The 15,320-nt window shown below is 40.2% G+C and overlaps 1 protein-coding gene across 3 annotated transcripts in view; it reads right to left on the bottom strand.

Annotated features, from left to right (window-relative positions):
• Positions 1 to 15,320, bottom strand: part of THSD7B (thrombospondin type 1 domain containing 7B) — a 539,966-nt gene that overhangs the window by 135,134 nt on the left and 389,512 nt on the right. For all 3 annotated transcript variants that reach the window (XM_050969171.1, XM_050969170.1, XM_050969169.1), the window contains one exon: positions 13,516 to 13,779. In XM_050969171.1, the coding sequence (XP_050825128.1) occupies positions 13,516 to 13,779 (264 nt within the window). The remainder of the gene's footprint in view (positions 1 to 13,515; positions 13,780 to 15,320) is intronic.

The following is a 15,320-nucleotide window of genomic DNA, read 5'->3' on the forward strand; positions in this document are numbered from 1 at the left end:
GAGTAACAAACAAGAGCAACTGGAATTGTTCATTTATCAGTATAAATTTGATCTAGTTAGTATTACTGACACCTGCAGGGAATGAGACACAACTGGAATTTTAAAATAAATGATTATAACCTCTCTAGGAAGGATCAAGTGGGCAAAAGAGGAGGGGGTGACAGTTTAAGTAAAAATGGCATTACCTATTTCTGAGTCACTGATAACCTAAAAGAAAATTATCTTGAATGCATATTTATGCTTAACAGATAAAGCACAAAATGGGATATTAGTTGTTATCTGCTACAGACTGGCAAATCACACTAGGGAACAGGATGACTGGCTCCTTAATATAATATGTAGGGAAAGGGGAGAAGCTGTATAATCACAGGGGAGTTCAATCTGAGTGACATATGCTGGAAGTTAGGCTGCCAGTTTAAAATATCCTTGAAATCTTCTTATAACTCACAATTCCCTAACTCAAAAGTATTATATCCAACATGGGGAAATTCTATATTAGACCTTGTCTCATAAAGAGAAACTGATTACCAATCTAAAATTAATGGCAACTTAGGTGATCATTACTTGATCACATATTTAATGTGCAAGCAGAATAAAAAACAGACCAGTGACATAAAATTGGTGCTTTAAAAGGGCCAATTTCACAAAGCTAAACAATTACGAGCCAAATCAACTCAGAGGAATAATTTATTCTGAAAAAAACGTGAATGATAAACTAATGGTTTAAGAACACTTTTCTCCATGCCCTCAAAACCACAATCCTACAACTGAGAGAGAGGTCTGTATTGGTTAGTAAACTGACCTGGTTTGGAGGAGAAATGAAGGCAGCTATAAGAAATAAAACAACATATAGCATATGGAAGAAAGGAAAGTTGATAGTAATGAAAATCAATCAGAAGCTAGGAATTGTAGAAAATTGATAAGGAAAGCAAAGAGACACAAGGAGATCTCTATGACCATGAGATTTAAGTAACAGTGAGAAGGAGTTTTTAAAGTATATTAGGAATAAAAAGAATCCTAACAATGACATTTGTTCATTGCTAAATGGAAATGGTAGAAATTATAATAATGCAAAAAAGTAGATACATATTTCTGTTATATATTTGGGGTAAAAGGCATGTGATATAGACCTATCACATGATAACACTCTTTTCATTCTACTAGTATCTCAGGAGGATGTTAAACAGCACCTACACTAAAATAGACAGTTTCAAATCAGCAGGTCTGGATGACTTGCATCCAAGAGTTTTAAAATAGTTGGCTGAGGAGCTTGCTGGATGTTAATGTTGCTTTTAAATAAGTCTTGGAACACCTGGGAAGTTCCAGATGACTGAAAGAAAGCTAATCTTGTGCCAATATTTAAAAAGATAAATGGGATATGCCAAGCAATTACAGGCCTGTCAATCTGACATCAATCCTGGGGAAGATAGTGGAGTGATATGGGGCATGATTAATAAAGAATTAAAGAAGGGCAATATAATTCATGCCAATCAATATAAATTTATGAAACAGATCCTGTTGGACTAAATTGATATCTTTTACTGATGAGATTATAAATTTTGTTGATAAAGGTAATAGCGCAGTTGTAATATACTTAGACTTCTGTAATGTGTTTGACTTGGTATTGCATGACATTTTGATTAAAAAACTAGAAACACAAAATTAACATGATACTTCTTAAATGAATTAAAAGCTGGCTAACTGATAAGTCTCAACATGTAATTGTAAACAGGGAATCATGATCGAATGAGTATCTCTAGTGGGGTCCCATAAGGATTGGTTCTTAGCCCTACACTATTTAACATTTTTATTGATGACTGGGGAAAAAACATAAAATAATCACTGATAAAGCTCACAAATGACATAAATAATGAAGTAGACAGGTCACTAACACAGAGTGAACTGGATCACTTGGTAAACAGGGTGAAAGTAAACAATATGCCTTTTAATATGGCTTAATGAAAATATATCCATCTAGGAACAAAGAATGTAGGACATACTTACAGAATGAAGGACCATTTCTTGGGAAGCAGTGACTTTGAAAAAGATTTGGGGATCATGGTGGATAATCAGCTGAACATGAACTCCCTGTGTGAGCAGGAGTGGAGAGATTATTTTATTTCTGTATTTTGCACTAATGTGATTCCTGCTGGAATTCTGTGTCCAGTTCTGGTGTCACAATTCAAGGAGAATGTTGATAAATTGGAGGGCCTTTTAGAGAAGATTAATAGTGACAGACACAAGAGGATCAAGCTATTCAGTTTAACAAAGAGAAGGGGTGATTTGATTACAGATTATAGGTATAATTCTGTATATCGCTTCAAGGGCCACTGATAACACCACCATTAATTTCCTTTGAACTATGTGGAACAAAATAGCTCAGCTTAAATAAACAAGCAGCTGGGGGAATCCAAATGGAGGAACTGTTTCTAATTATATAGACTGAATTTGGAAAAAAAACAAAGATCTATTAGTTTTACTCATGTGATTAATATTTACAATAGTTGGCAACTGAATATGAACATACATGAATTAATACTAATGAAGTAAATCTATATGGTTCCACAAATCTAACAGCAATAATTTTATTAACAAGTCCTGATGAAACATGCAACACACATCAGTGGGCCATCTGGTCCATTAGACCAGTTCAACTCCACTGAATCCATTTGGGTTGTGTAACAACCCTCATCACAGGTTTCTGCTCACGGCCCTCTGCATCAATCACAGACTTCTACCACTAAAGCTAGGAAATTAGCTCCATGAGCTGACAGTAAGAGTAGGCTGTTATCCTTGATGAGAACTAGTCACTAAGGGAAAATGAGATCCAAACTTGTTACTGTTGTACCAATATTTTATAAAGCTAAACCAACAGAGCAAATGGAATTGGGCTTAGTGTCTTTAAATTGATAACAATGTAAGTTAACTCAAAGGACTCTTATGCATGTGATATTACAATTGAATGAATGTTCATAGAATATTAGGGTTGGAAGGACCCTCAAGAGGTCATCTAGTCCAATCCCCTGCTCAAAGCAGCACCAATCCCCAGACAGATTTTTACCCCAGTTCCCTAAATGGCCACCTCATGGATTAAACTCACAACCCTGCTTTAGCAGGCCAATGGTCAAACCACTGAGCAATCCCTCCCTCCTGCCCTTTTGCAGCATGTGATGATTTAAAATGTCAGATGCACCATTATTTTGCTTTTTTGGAGATTTAAGAGATACTATAATATCAAAACTTAGTAAAAAAAACAAACAAACAAACAAAACACACACACACACCCCAAATCTTTTACAATAAATATTTAACTGAGCTCAAATATTGAATCACATTGACTAATTTACTCTGGCTTTCTTTTCTGAACAAAAAAGGTGTATTCCTTCATTATCTGTAGCACACTGATTATAGATTCTAAATAGATCAGAGAATAAATTTTAAAAAAGACAGTAAGTTTAACTCATCATTATAATTATTGAAATGTATCCAAAAGTTGCTTTTATTCTTCAATTTTAGAGCCTTTATAAGCTCTGAAACAGCAGTTTTCTTGGTGCTGATTTTGCATTATGTTTTTCTTCCTTTAAAAAAAAAATCAAGTTGACATCCACTATTTGGCTGAAATGTTAATATTAGTAGGTTCTACAATTAATTTTCTCCTTTGATACTGACCTCTGCATTTATTAAGTCAAAAATACATTTTAAAGTAACAAAAACAAACGTACATTTCAACCTGAGGTCTGGGAATTCTGAACTCTTGCTGCAGTATGGTACTGTATATCACACAATGACCTGAAACCCTATTACTCTCCAAGAACAAAATGATACATTCAGAGAGAAGTGTCAAGTTTTATAATTTCTGTACCTTTTGCAGACGTGGTTAATGATGCATATCCATACTTTAGGTCAAATTTGTATCAGTGTGTACACAAACACCTGTATGTGTATGAATTTCAGATTAGTCAGGATCCCCACTGAAAACCTGTACCTTAAGAATCTTTTAGGCCATGACCAATGGTGCAGATAAATAGATCCTAACATTGCAAGTCCACCATGTATAAAACTTCCATGGGTAGGTGTACACATCAAGAAAAAACCCTTGGCATCAAGTCTCTGAGACCAAGTCAGTTGATTCTGACTTGCAGGGCTCAGGCGGTGTAGATGTTCAGGCTTGGGCTGGAGCCTAGGCTCTGGGACCCACTCCCTTCATGGGATTTCAGAGCCCAGGCTCCAGTCCAAGCCTGAACATATACACTGCAATTTTAAGCCGCACAGCCTGAGCTCTGCAAGCCGAGTTAGCTGACTTGGGCCAGCCATGGACGTGGCACAGGTCATTTACTGCAGTGTAGACATACTCCATGAGTTCAAGGGGAGATCCACGTATGGCAGCATTGCGGGACTGGAGCCCTGCTTGGTACACCTCAGAAAGGTGATTTTACATGTGATCATAGTAACCATTCTTTCAGTGCATTTATTGTCTGCTATGTTCAAGCACTTGTTATATCGTCATACTAAACGCTCAACTGTGAGCACTGTTGTGCAATCGCATAAAGGAATGGGATGGGGGCTTATAGGAAATGCTTTTGCACAAAGGCACTGGCTACTCCATCACCAGAGTCTGCCCTCCCATGCAGGTGGTCAGGGAGCAGATGGAACCGGTCCACATATCGAAGCTGGTGCCAAGGGAGAAGCAATCTGGGCAAGGAACAGGCTGGCACATGTGACCTCTCACTTTTGGAGAAAGGGAACCAGACTATGACCACGAGTCACAATCTGGTTCCCAATATGCCTCTTACTCAGATTGGGTTGTAGGATCACAATCTAGCCCAGAAGCTTTAAGTAGTTTTCAGAGGAAAACATACATTCTTTGCTCACCAAACCCTTTTCCCTACCCGTAGAAGATAAAAATGAGGTGAAGTTACAACACTCACAATTTATAACTAATTGTCCATAATGCAAACCAAAAAATTCAACTTTCGGGGCCAATAAGTCAGTGAGGGGAGGGGCTCAGCACTGTTCCTTGATCTGTTTTGCTCAGTGTTCTCTAACTCAGGAAAATCATCTACTCTGCTTGCACGCACCTCAAACTAAGGTACTAGCCGTTCCTTTAGGAAGTATGTTCTTTCTGAGAGGAACAGGAAAGCAACACAAAGCAAACTTCAATATATCTGTACTCGTCCCATTTATAAAATGTGTATCAGAAATGCTCTAGGACCATTTACAACTGTAACAAAAACATTATAAAACCAATCTAACAGTTATTATTATTATTACTAAATGAATGCAATAACAACGGGATCCTATTCAAGTCTCTACACACTCCCACAACAAATCACAAAAACAAAATTGGATCATCCAGAGAACAGCAAACTCCCCCCACCACCACCACTGAATATTGTATGACTCAAAGGTCCAATTCTGCCATAGCTGCGTAAATAGCAGTGCCTTGCAGCACAGTCTGAAGATCAATAGACCTGGGCTGAAGGGGTGTTCCAGAGTTGAGGGTCTCTCCCTGAAAGCACTCTACCACCAAATGGCAACAAAAAAATGCCCCTCACCAGAAAATCATCGAAGGTCAAAAGATTCAGGCTCTGTTGGCGCAAGCAGGGGAAGCACACGCCAGATTTCAGGACTTCTCCACTGAGAATATCTTGCTGCCAGCTTCACAATGTGCTAAGCTAAGCATTGTCAACAAATACCTCAGCTAATTTCAGCTGCCAAGTTATGACCCTAAGATACAGGCAAGTCTCTCTCATTCAGAGAGCTCAACCCAGACAATAATTCCATGATGTTAATTCTGTGGAAAGGGAAGAGTGGCTGTATATTTTGTTATACTCTCATAGTCAATGGGGAAACTACCAATGCAGGATTTTGAACATGGCCACTATTCTGCATCTCAGTAAAAATGATGTGAACTGTTGCAAATTTGGCAACAGAAAGTCAATTTAAGAAATTAGATTAACATCCAGCAGATCTAATCAAGGGAGGACATGATAGCACAAAGTTAGATATTTGTTTCAACTTCCCATCCAGTTTGTTTATACTCTTCCAAACAGTCCGCTCCTCATTGGAATGACTGGAAAAGCAGAAATTTTTCAGTTGCAGAAGGCAAATGTGTTTGTCTTTTTTAAATTATCTCAGTAAAGGCATTTTGAAAAATGGCTTTTAGGTTGATTGGCTGTGGAGCCATAGAATATTCTCTGGGCAAATATTACAAACAGTTCAAAAAAACAAAGGGCTTGGAGGAATTATTGACTGACAAAATGAGGCTGTAAACAGACTAGGATCTGGCCCTTTGTTTTTGAACAAATAATTCAAGACAAAGTTGTTAGTTAGAGCTAGAATAGTTTCTTAAATGAAAGGGAATATTCCAGCTGTGTGTGCTAATCAGGGCCGGCTCCAGGCCCCAGTGCACCAAGCACGTGCTTGGGGTGGTATGCCACGGGGGGCGCTCTGCCGATTGCCGGGAGGGCGGCAGGTGGCTCTGGTGGACCTCCCGCAGGCGTGCCTGCGGAGGGTCCGCTGGTCCCACGGCTCCGGTGGAGTATCCACAGGCACACCTGCGGGAGGTCCACCGGAGCAGCGGGACTGCCGAGTGGCAGAGAGCCCCCCACAGCATGCCGCCGTGCTTGGGATGGCAAAATGGCTAGAGCCGGCCCTGGTGCTAATGTCATAGCAAGGTATCATTAGCTTATAAAAGATGTCAGCTTTGCAATAAACCATTGTCAAATATGTTATCTATATCATTGCTCCTCTTACATAAGGCACAGATTTTAAACCAAACACTTATTTCGAAAATTTATTTCTTTTCCAATCTGAAAGCTTTTTCACTATTTCCTGGTAGGAGAATTCTGGACACATGGGTCAGAATTAATCTCATATTACAAGTTTTCAATTTGAAAAAGGATAAAACCTGGCAGATTGCAATTCCTGAACTGCTTGCTCAAACACACGTAATAGTGGGCCTTAAATATTGACTAACTTTATTTGCCTATGTTAAAAAGGATCAATTATTTTTTAAAATATGACAAGCTGGTGTTCCATGGAGAACAAACACAGAGCTAAGGATCTGATCGCCCCAGTGGGGAATATAGACTTCTATTTATCTACCTTCATGACAGATGCAGCAATCAGATTGCAAACCTGGTGTGACTATGAGTTGACATGGGACTTCAGCCTCAGGGTTTGTCTACACGGAGACTTAGGATATGCCTAGACTGCAATTAAAAACCTGCAACAGGCCTGTGCCAGCTGAGTTGGGCTCAGTTTAAGGGGCTGTTGAACTGCCCAGGCTCTAGGACCTGACAAGGTGGTAGGGTCCCAGAGCTCAGGCTGCAGCCCAAATCCAAACCTCTACACCACAATTAAACAACCCCTTAGCCCAAGCATCCGAGTTAGCTGACATAGGCCACCCACGGGTGTCTTATTGCAGTAGAGACATACCCAGAATACACAGCAAGCTGGGGTGTAAATCCGCAGGGCGCTAGTTTTATGCACACTAACTGGCCATGTGGACCCTACCACCATGCAAAAAATGTTTTGTAGTGTGTTTTGTCATACTACGGAAATATTTCAAACAGCAGCAGGACAAAGCACACTAAGGAACTTTTAGTGCAAGGTAGCAGGATTCACCTGGCCATTTAGCACACAACAGGTTAGCGTGCTGTTCATTCATACCCTGCCTTGCCACACACAGGTCCCCATGCAGACAAGCCCTATAATATACATTAGTCTTTTGTTTTACTACTTAGCTTCATTAACAAAGATAAACACTCTAGTGTTTACTGTATCTTTTTATTTTGTTATGGTTAAAAAAATTCATTTTGTTACAGTAGCAGCAGAGGCAAAAAAAACCCCCTGATGTCTCAGAATCCAGCTAAACGAATCTCTCCCATGTCTGAGCCTCTTCAATACATTTTTCTCTCCATACCAATCCTGTAGGTCATCTCTAGGTTTCTAGAGACGTTTATTTGAACACTTTGGGGATATTTTTACCAACTTAACTGCCTACCTTTAAGAAATGTCATCATAACCACTGACAACAGATTCAAAAACCATCTGAGCCAGCACATACCTTTGAGACAAGCATTTCCTGCATTATGGGGAGACAAATACCTCTACATTCTAGTTCCTGTGACAAGGTAACCTCTAATAGTAGTTAAAATAGATGAGTCTAAATCAATACACTGCCTAAATTCCTCTGTGTCTCATCATCAGTACTGAATGAGTAACCAACGTACATATTTTAATTACCCACAAACTGTTTTCATATGCCACCAAGGGTGGATCAACATAGGAAAACTTTTGAAAAATGCTTAGAACTGCCACAGCTGGCTACCAAAAATTTCATCTACTGTGTTGACTGGGTGGGGGTATATTTACTGCCATGTCCTCTAACTAATTGAGATACCAGATGATACTGGATACTGAAAAACGGAACATGGATACTGAAAAACACAAGGCAATTAGATATTTTTCTTGTGTAGACACCACCAGGTGTCTGAGGTTGACATATTGAATGTCTTCATATTTTTTGCTTGGGGATTCTGTGTTTCAGTTTTATGTCGTCTGTGACCTTAAAGAGAACGCAGTATGTTCTGAAGTTCACCGGCTGCGCATTCAGTTTAAAGGAAGAAGAAACTCAGACAACACAGTGGTACAAAAAGCAGTTCAGTATAGTGGACACGAGTACAAAAGTTTAAAACAAACATCCAAAACCAACTATGAGCCCTCAAAGAAACAGGAGAAACCTTCTGAGCTGCAACCCACATGCTCTCCCAGTCTCTCAGGCTACACATGCCCAAAAGGGGTGTTAGGAAGAGCTCCCGCACCAGGGGCCTTAAAGGTACAGTACACAAATTCATGACAATGCCTTACTCTAAAATGAATTCTAGTGTAACATATTAATGGGGACAAAACACACTGAGAAGAGTCTCACTTTACTTTGGTGGAATGTGGTATGTAAATGCTATGCCATTTCTTAATCAACAGTGCTATTATGGATCACACGACTGAATGAGTTTCAAAAGGAGACTCTTACCAAAGTATATTTCAGTAGCTTAATGCACAAAGCAGCATACTAGATCACACACTATGTTAAGTTTCTACAAGAATATTCCAAAACTTGATACACCTGTGCTAGGATGACTAGCCCATTTTTGTGCCAAAATTTCTCTTGTAAAGCAGAAGTTATTTCTAATTACTAACAAATACAGAAAATGCAAAAACTGCTGGGAAGGGGCTCAGCCCTTTTGCCTGTTCTTAGGAGCCTTGAACGTACATTGGAACTTTAAGAGCTTGTTCCTTTTTGTACATATTCACATATACATATACATGCACACGTACACACACTTCAAAAATAAGGGGAGAACAGGAAAAAAACCAAAAGAACAACAAATAAAAGAAATGGGCAGGGAGGAAAAGGAAAAAGCAGGGAACGGAAAGGAAGGTGACATCTTGTTTTCTTAGCCTTTTGGTTCAGATCCTCCAACCCAATCTCTATGTTGTATCCCTCCTTGGTAGCAAGATTCCAGGAGGTCCATTTTTTTCCTCTAGTTTACAAAGAATGTGAGACGGGGAATCCACTTAGGATGGTGGGGTTTTCCCCCAGCAGTCTCACCCCAGTCCTCATGGAACTTAAGGTCCTGCTCCTTGGGCAGCTTCCCAACAGTTTGCTGATGATGCAGGATAGTCCTTAACCTTTCTTGCAGCCACCTCCTTCTGCCTGGACTGTAGCCTCTTATCCCAACTGATGCTGGTCAATCTAGTAGCCTCAGCCGGGTAGATCCCTTGACCATTTAGAGGTTGCAGCAGAGTGGGCTTTATATAGCTCATCACAACTGCATTGCATATGGCTAACAACAGAAATGAAGATTACTGATAAGGGCAGGATAATAAAAGTCGGTGAATGTTTAAGCATAGGAAAACAAATTTTCAGGAAAGCAAAGCAGCATCCATTTTCACAGGTGTGAACATCAGCCAATGTAGAGCGTCATTCTTAGGAATGTAGCAAAAAGTATATAATATCAACAAAGAAGGAAAGCCATGATATTAAGATTTACATTCAGAGAGAAGAAACAACAGCCTGCAGCACTGCACCGGAATGTAGCACTAACAGAGGATGTTGCTCATGCTGCTACTTCACATATTTTTCACAAGATGCTTTATAAGATACAGATTAGTAGAATGTGCATTCATGGGTATTAATCCCAGAGGGTTTGATGCGTCAGCTGCACCTTTGATTCTGTTGCCACAGAAAACATACAGAACAGCAGAGCTTCTGACTGTTTTGTTCTGATCAAATGGCATTTGATTATCCTTGTAAGTGCCAGGCAAGAGAGTATTAGTGTCAAATTCTTTTATGGACGGGTAGATTTTAAACAAAAAGGAAGGAAAATATTTATATTTAAAAAATGAACTTTGAACACAATAAGGTTGTGTGTAATATGTTGTATTAAAATGGAGGAAAAATTCTTTAACAGATATGGCTCCGATTTCACAAATTCAATGGCAGACGTAATCGTAACTAAGCATGCCACTTTGTACTCAAGGAAACAACCAGAAATATCTGAGAGAGGTTGAAAAGGAGAGTCCAGTTGGGATTTCAGAGCTAAATTTAGAGCCCATTAGCTATTAGATAGACTGATAGTCGAAGGTGACAACAGCTTTGAAGGTTCACATCATGTGAGGATGTTAGACTATAACAGATTGTTCTTGTACCTAAATATGGAGTTTCAGTACATGTCGTCCAAATTGAACCAGGCAAACCAACTGGCAGAAAATGGCCCCAAAGTTACAAAAGGTGAATCCTTAGTTACTTCCTTTCCCCTAGGAATGTCTTTTGGTTGAAAGGTTTCTTTTCCCCTGACAAATATATATAGTTCTGTATATTTTGGTGTAAATTGCTAGTGATAGTGTGTATATATATATTGCTTTTAATTTTATATATTTTATTCCATGTGCAGCTATCACGTACATCCCCCCCACTAATATACATGATAAAATCAAAAATAGTAGCAGGAACACTGCAATATGTAATTAAACAGAAATACAGCATATATCCAACTCAAGAGGGGAGATAGTTCAACTTGAACATTCTGGAAAATTGGTCTGAAATAGCATGACTGAGTTTGACCTTTAAGGTACACTGCAAAGACCAGCTATTTTCTTGTACTTTCAGGGAAAGAGAGATGTGTTGAGGGCTAGTACAGCTGGGTGGACATTTGGGGCAAGGTACTTCTTGGGGCTCATTGTTGGGTTTTGTTGGTTATTTTCTAGCTGACGGGGGCAGCAGAGACAGAGTTTCATTTTTGTTTGTATGATTCCATTTGTAATATGTTTGAAAATCACTTAGAACCTTGAGTACACATTTCTTTCTTGTCCCATCATTAGATGTTGAAAGAAAAAAATTATATTTTTCCAATTGTGTACCAGTTTGGACAGCTGGCATGCTCTGGGGAGTATAAGGAATAATGTTGCTTCCCTGCTCCCCCATGAGAGAGCATAGTGTACTCCAAATTGAGCGGAGAGGTGACAGACACCAGTCATCTGAAGAGGAACAAGCTGCTGGGATTGGTGCATATCTGCTCAAGAGCTCCAGAGGACACTCTGCTTTTGTGGGGCCAAATGCCTCCCTGTGGTCCCCCCTTGGGGGGGCAGCTCTGCACTGTGCCTTACTATGGTAAGACCTTTTTGATTGTCCATTTTGAATCAGATTCCTTCATTCGTTAAAGCCTCTGACACCACATAAGCAGCATACAGTGATCTGTCCAGAGACAGCTGGTAGAGAATTGTCCTTGCACAGCTGAAAGCCCACTTGCTCAAAGCTAATAGAAACAGCTCCATCACCTCCTGCCCTCCCAACGTCAAAGGAGGGAGAAGGTGCATCAGAGGCATTCTGGAGACAGGATGTGGGAGGGGGCATGGTGGAATAGAGTTTTACTAGATCCGTCACTAGTGTCACATCCATGACTGACCTTATGTAAATGCCAGAAGTTGGAGCAGGCCCCCTGCTGCTCCAATTACTGCTGAGGCCAGAGGCCAAGGATCAAGAAGCTACAAACAGTTCCCTGTGGCCATCACTCTCCACTACATTCAAGAGAGAATCACAGCCATTATACTTCCACATGAATATAACAAAAGAAAAACATGGCTCAAAACAGATTCAATCGGTTCAGGGAAGCCACACACAGTAAACTCCTTTTAATTAGTAGTCACACAAGCCCTAGGTTCCTCAAAAGAACAAGTCACTACACAGAAAAACCCACCTCCCTAAACACCAGCTGCTCCCTTTTTGTAGAAAAGGGTTCTGAAGGAGAGTGAAAATGCAACACTCCTCTTCCCGTGCAGCACAGAGGCATAATCAATTGTTACATGGCACACCACATGTCCCATGTGAAAACCACGGGGAGTGGGTACAGCACTATGGTGCTAGAAAACAAAAGCATGGAAAAGCAGTGTTATGAATCTGTGCAGCTAACTGGAACAGTAATAAACAGACAGCTGCACATGGAATTCACACTAGGATTGAATCACTATGTTAGCTTCTCTTACCACATCAAATTCAAGCTGCTTCTCTTCATCTGGCAGGCCCTCCAAAATGTGGTCCCAGGTACCTCTCTGCTCTCATTTGCTCAGATGCATTCAATGGCTCCCTGTTTTACTCAATCACTGCCCCATTTGCCCTTCCCTCCACTCCCAGCTTCACATCTTCATTCATGCTATGCTGTCTTTTTTTTCCAAAATTCCTCTTTAAAATTAAATTACTTCCTTTAATATTTCCTGTTCCTTGTGCTCCTCACCAAGAGTCACTCTACACTCTCCTTTATTTAAATTGTGCTGACTCCTGCCTTTCTCCGCCACATCCCATCCTGCAAACCATTCTATGTGAGCAGGCACCTGTACCCACACAATATTAGTGATTTCAATAGCGCTCAACGTAGGTGCAAGGGCTGCCCACACAGAGCTCATTGTAAGATCAGGGTCTTAGACTGTGAACCCCTTCAGAGGAGTGATTATTTCTCGCTCTATATTTGAGAATAGCAATTTAAATAACAATACTATAAAAACACATAGTTGTACCATATCAAAATAAGGGTGGGAGAAGGAACCTCAACTCTGTAGATCCCAGATTAATACATGTTTTTATAATGTTCTTAAACAAATGGAAAATAAATCTATCCCTGCACCGTGACTATGTGCCCAACTTTACCTGCAACATGTTTCTATTTAATTTCACTTACAAACTCCCGTAGAGAAGGATTTTATGAAGGGAAATATCAATGGACCCTTGTACAAAATAGTAACCACTGGACATTGGACTAACAGCTGTAAAAAGTGCACTGAAATGTTAAGAAAGGAGAATCACATTTAGCATTTATGGGATCTATAACAGCGTTGCTCCACTCCAGCAAGTGAAAAGTTTCATATGTACTGAAGGGTTCAGAATGAATAGCCTAGTAAGTAAGCACTGAATACCTGGGTTGTTTACATTCATTGTACACTATTTTATCTCCTTACCAGAACTGCTACAGTAGGATGGTTCCACAAGTTTGCCAGTCTTATCATAACAGGCAATAGCTCGGAGTCGCACACCTTCTCCACATTGTTTGGTCTCTCCCTGGAATCTCATTCCTAATTGCAGCTCTGTTTTTCCTTCTGCAATAATGCAATCGGACCAATTTCCATGGGGCTGGGTGATAAATGTTTCACAGGGACATGCTTCTGTTTCAACTTGAGGATACACTACTGTATTCTGGCATTTGTCTCGTTTTCTGCTTCTCCCTGTTCCAACCAAAGAAATCTGTTTGTTAGCTTAACATCTACTGCTTTTGATAACAGTGTGTCATATTATTTATACAGGAGTTTAATACATTAAAACCAAGATGATCCGAAATCTTAATATAGAGGAATATTTCAAAAACATTTATTACCTGTTGCCAGTGCTTTAAAGTGCTAAGCAAGGTAGTTATTTCCAGGGCAACCAGGGACCTAGAGGAACTTAGGCAAATTTTGTTCTGTTGGCTAGAGCATTGAACACTTATGAAAAGACTTGCCGTAGTAATGGTATGGCTAGAAAATTCTTTGTAATTGTATGTAATATCATTTCCCCCTAATTATCAGATGAAAACAAATTGATTATTTTGTCTCTATTCTTTCTGCAATCAATGGTTGCCAGGGAAACCTACAAAGGAGTCTAAGTAAGCTGCAACTCTTTCTTTGAAGTGATTTTACAAATTAGTTAAACATGCATGCTGCACACAGACTACTTTGAAGAAAATAGAAAAAAATAATCCCTGGTAAATTACTGAGTCTGGAACACATTTAAGAGGTATCCTTCCCACCTCCTCGCTTCTGATATATTTTAAAGGAATATTACTTAAAGGTCTTTTCCGTTCTGTCTCTTATGGAGTACAACACATCTATTTATCTTTAAAGTACAGCCCCACACTGGAGGACAGTGTGGTATTTCCCTAGCTGGTCCTCCCAGAGACATTGTGCTTGAAGGACATGCCTCACTCCACACTGGCTACGAGCAGGTCCCATATGGGGGGGAGCAGATCTTGTTCTTTTTCAAAGGGTGTAGTAGAACCTCTGCTCCCCGGAACTTTGTGATTGCCTGCTGGAATTCTAGAGTGCAAGGGGGCTGATAAAACCCTTTGAAAAGGTGAAACATCTGCTTCTCTTGCAAGAGATTAATTCTGCTGGCCTGTGTGGAATGGGGCAGTATTTGTGCTGCCTGAACATGTGCTTGGGATTGTGTCTGGCCACTATGTAGAAGTGTACAGAGCTGGAAAGAAGGATTCTTGGGTCCTCTCCCATAGTCACAGACACTAGTGAGCACTCCCTCCTGGCTGACCATTAGGCTGCTGTGCAGGGAATCCAAACCTCTGCTGCTCTGGATCTCTGGGTGTTTCAAGCTCCTGTAGCCTGAATGGAGTCAAGCCACTATCCCAATCTCGGGGTTCCCATGTACACTTTTAGGGCACAAAGCTTTTAACTGGCACCCCTCTTTGAGTGTTGGAACTCCCTGTCCAGCCCCCACAGCTCCACTGTGCAGAGCTGACCCTTCAGATTCTCCAGTACTTAAACATACCCTCTCCCAGAGATCCACCCCAAAAGTGCAAAACCTCTGGTTACAATTTAACTCTGTTGGGGCACACCATAGTTGTGAAGCAGTCAACACAGCTGACACAGTCTAACATCTTTATGCTCTTTTATACATAATCGCGTAAAGCATAGAGAGTATAGATCATACAGAAAACAAACATCTGAAACCATAATGTGGTTCTCACCCTTTTCTTGCAAGTCCCTGGGGCAGATAT

Source organism: Gopherus flavomarginatus, chromosome 10, assembly GCF_025201925.1.
Source record: "Gopherus flavomarginatus isolate rGopFla2 chromosome 10, rGopFla2.mat.asm, whole genome shotgun sequence".
Lineage (NCBI taxonomy): Eukaryota > Metazoa > Chordata > Testudines > Testudinidae > Gopherus > Gopherus flavomarginatus.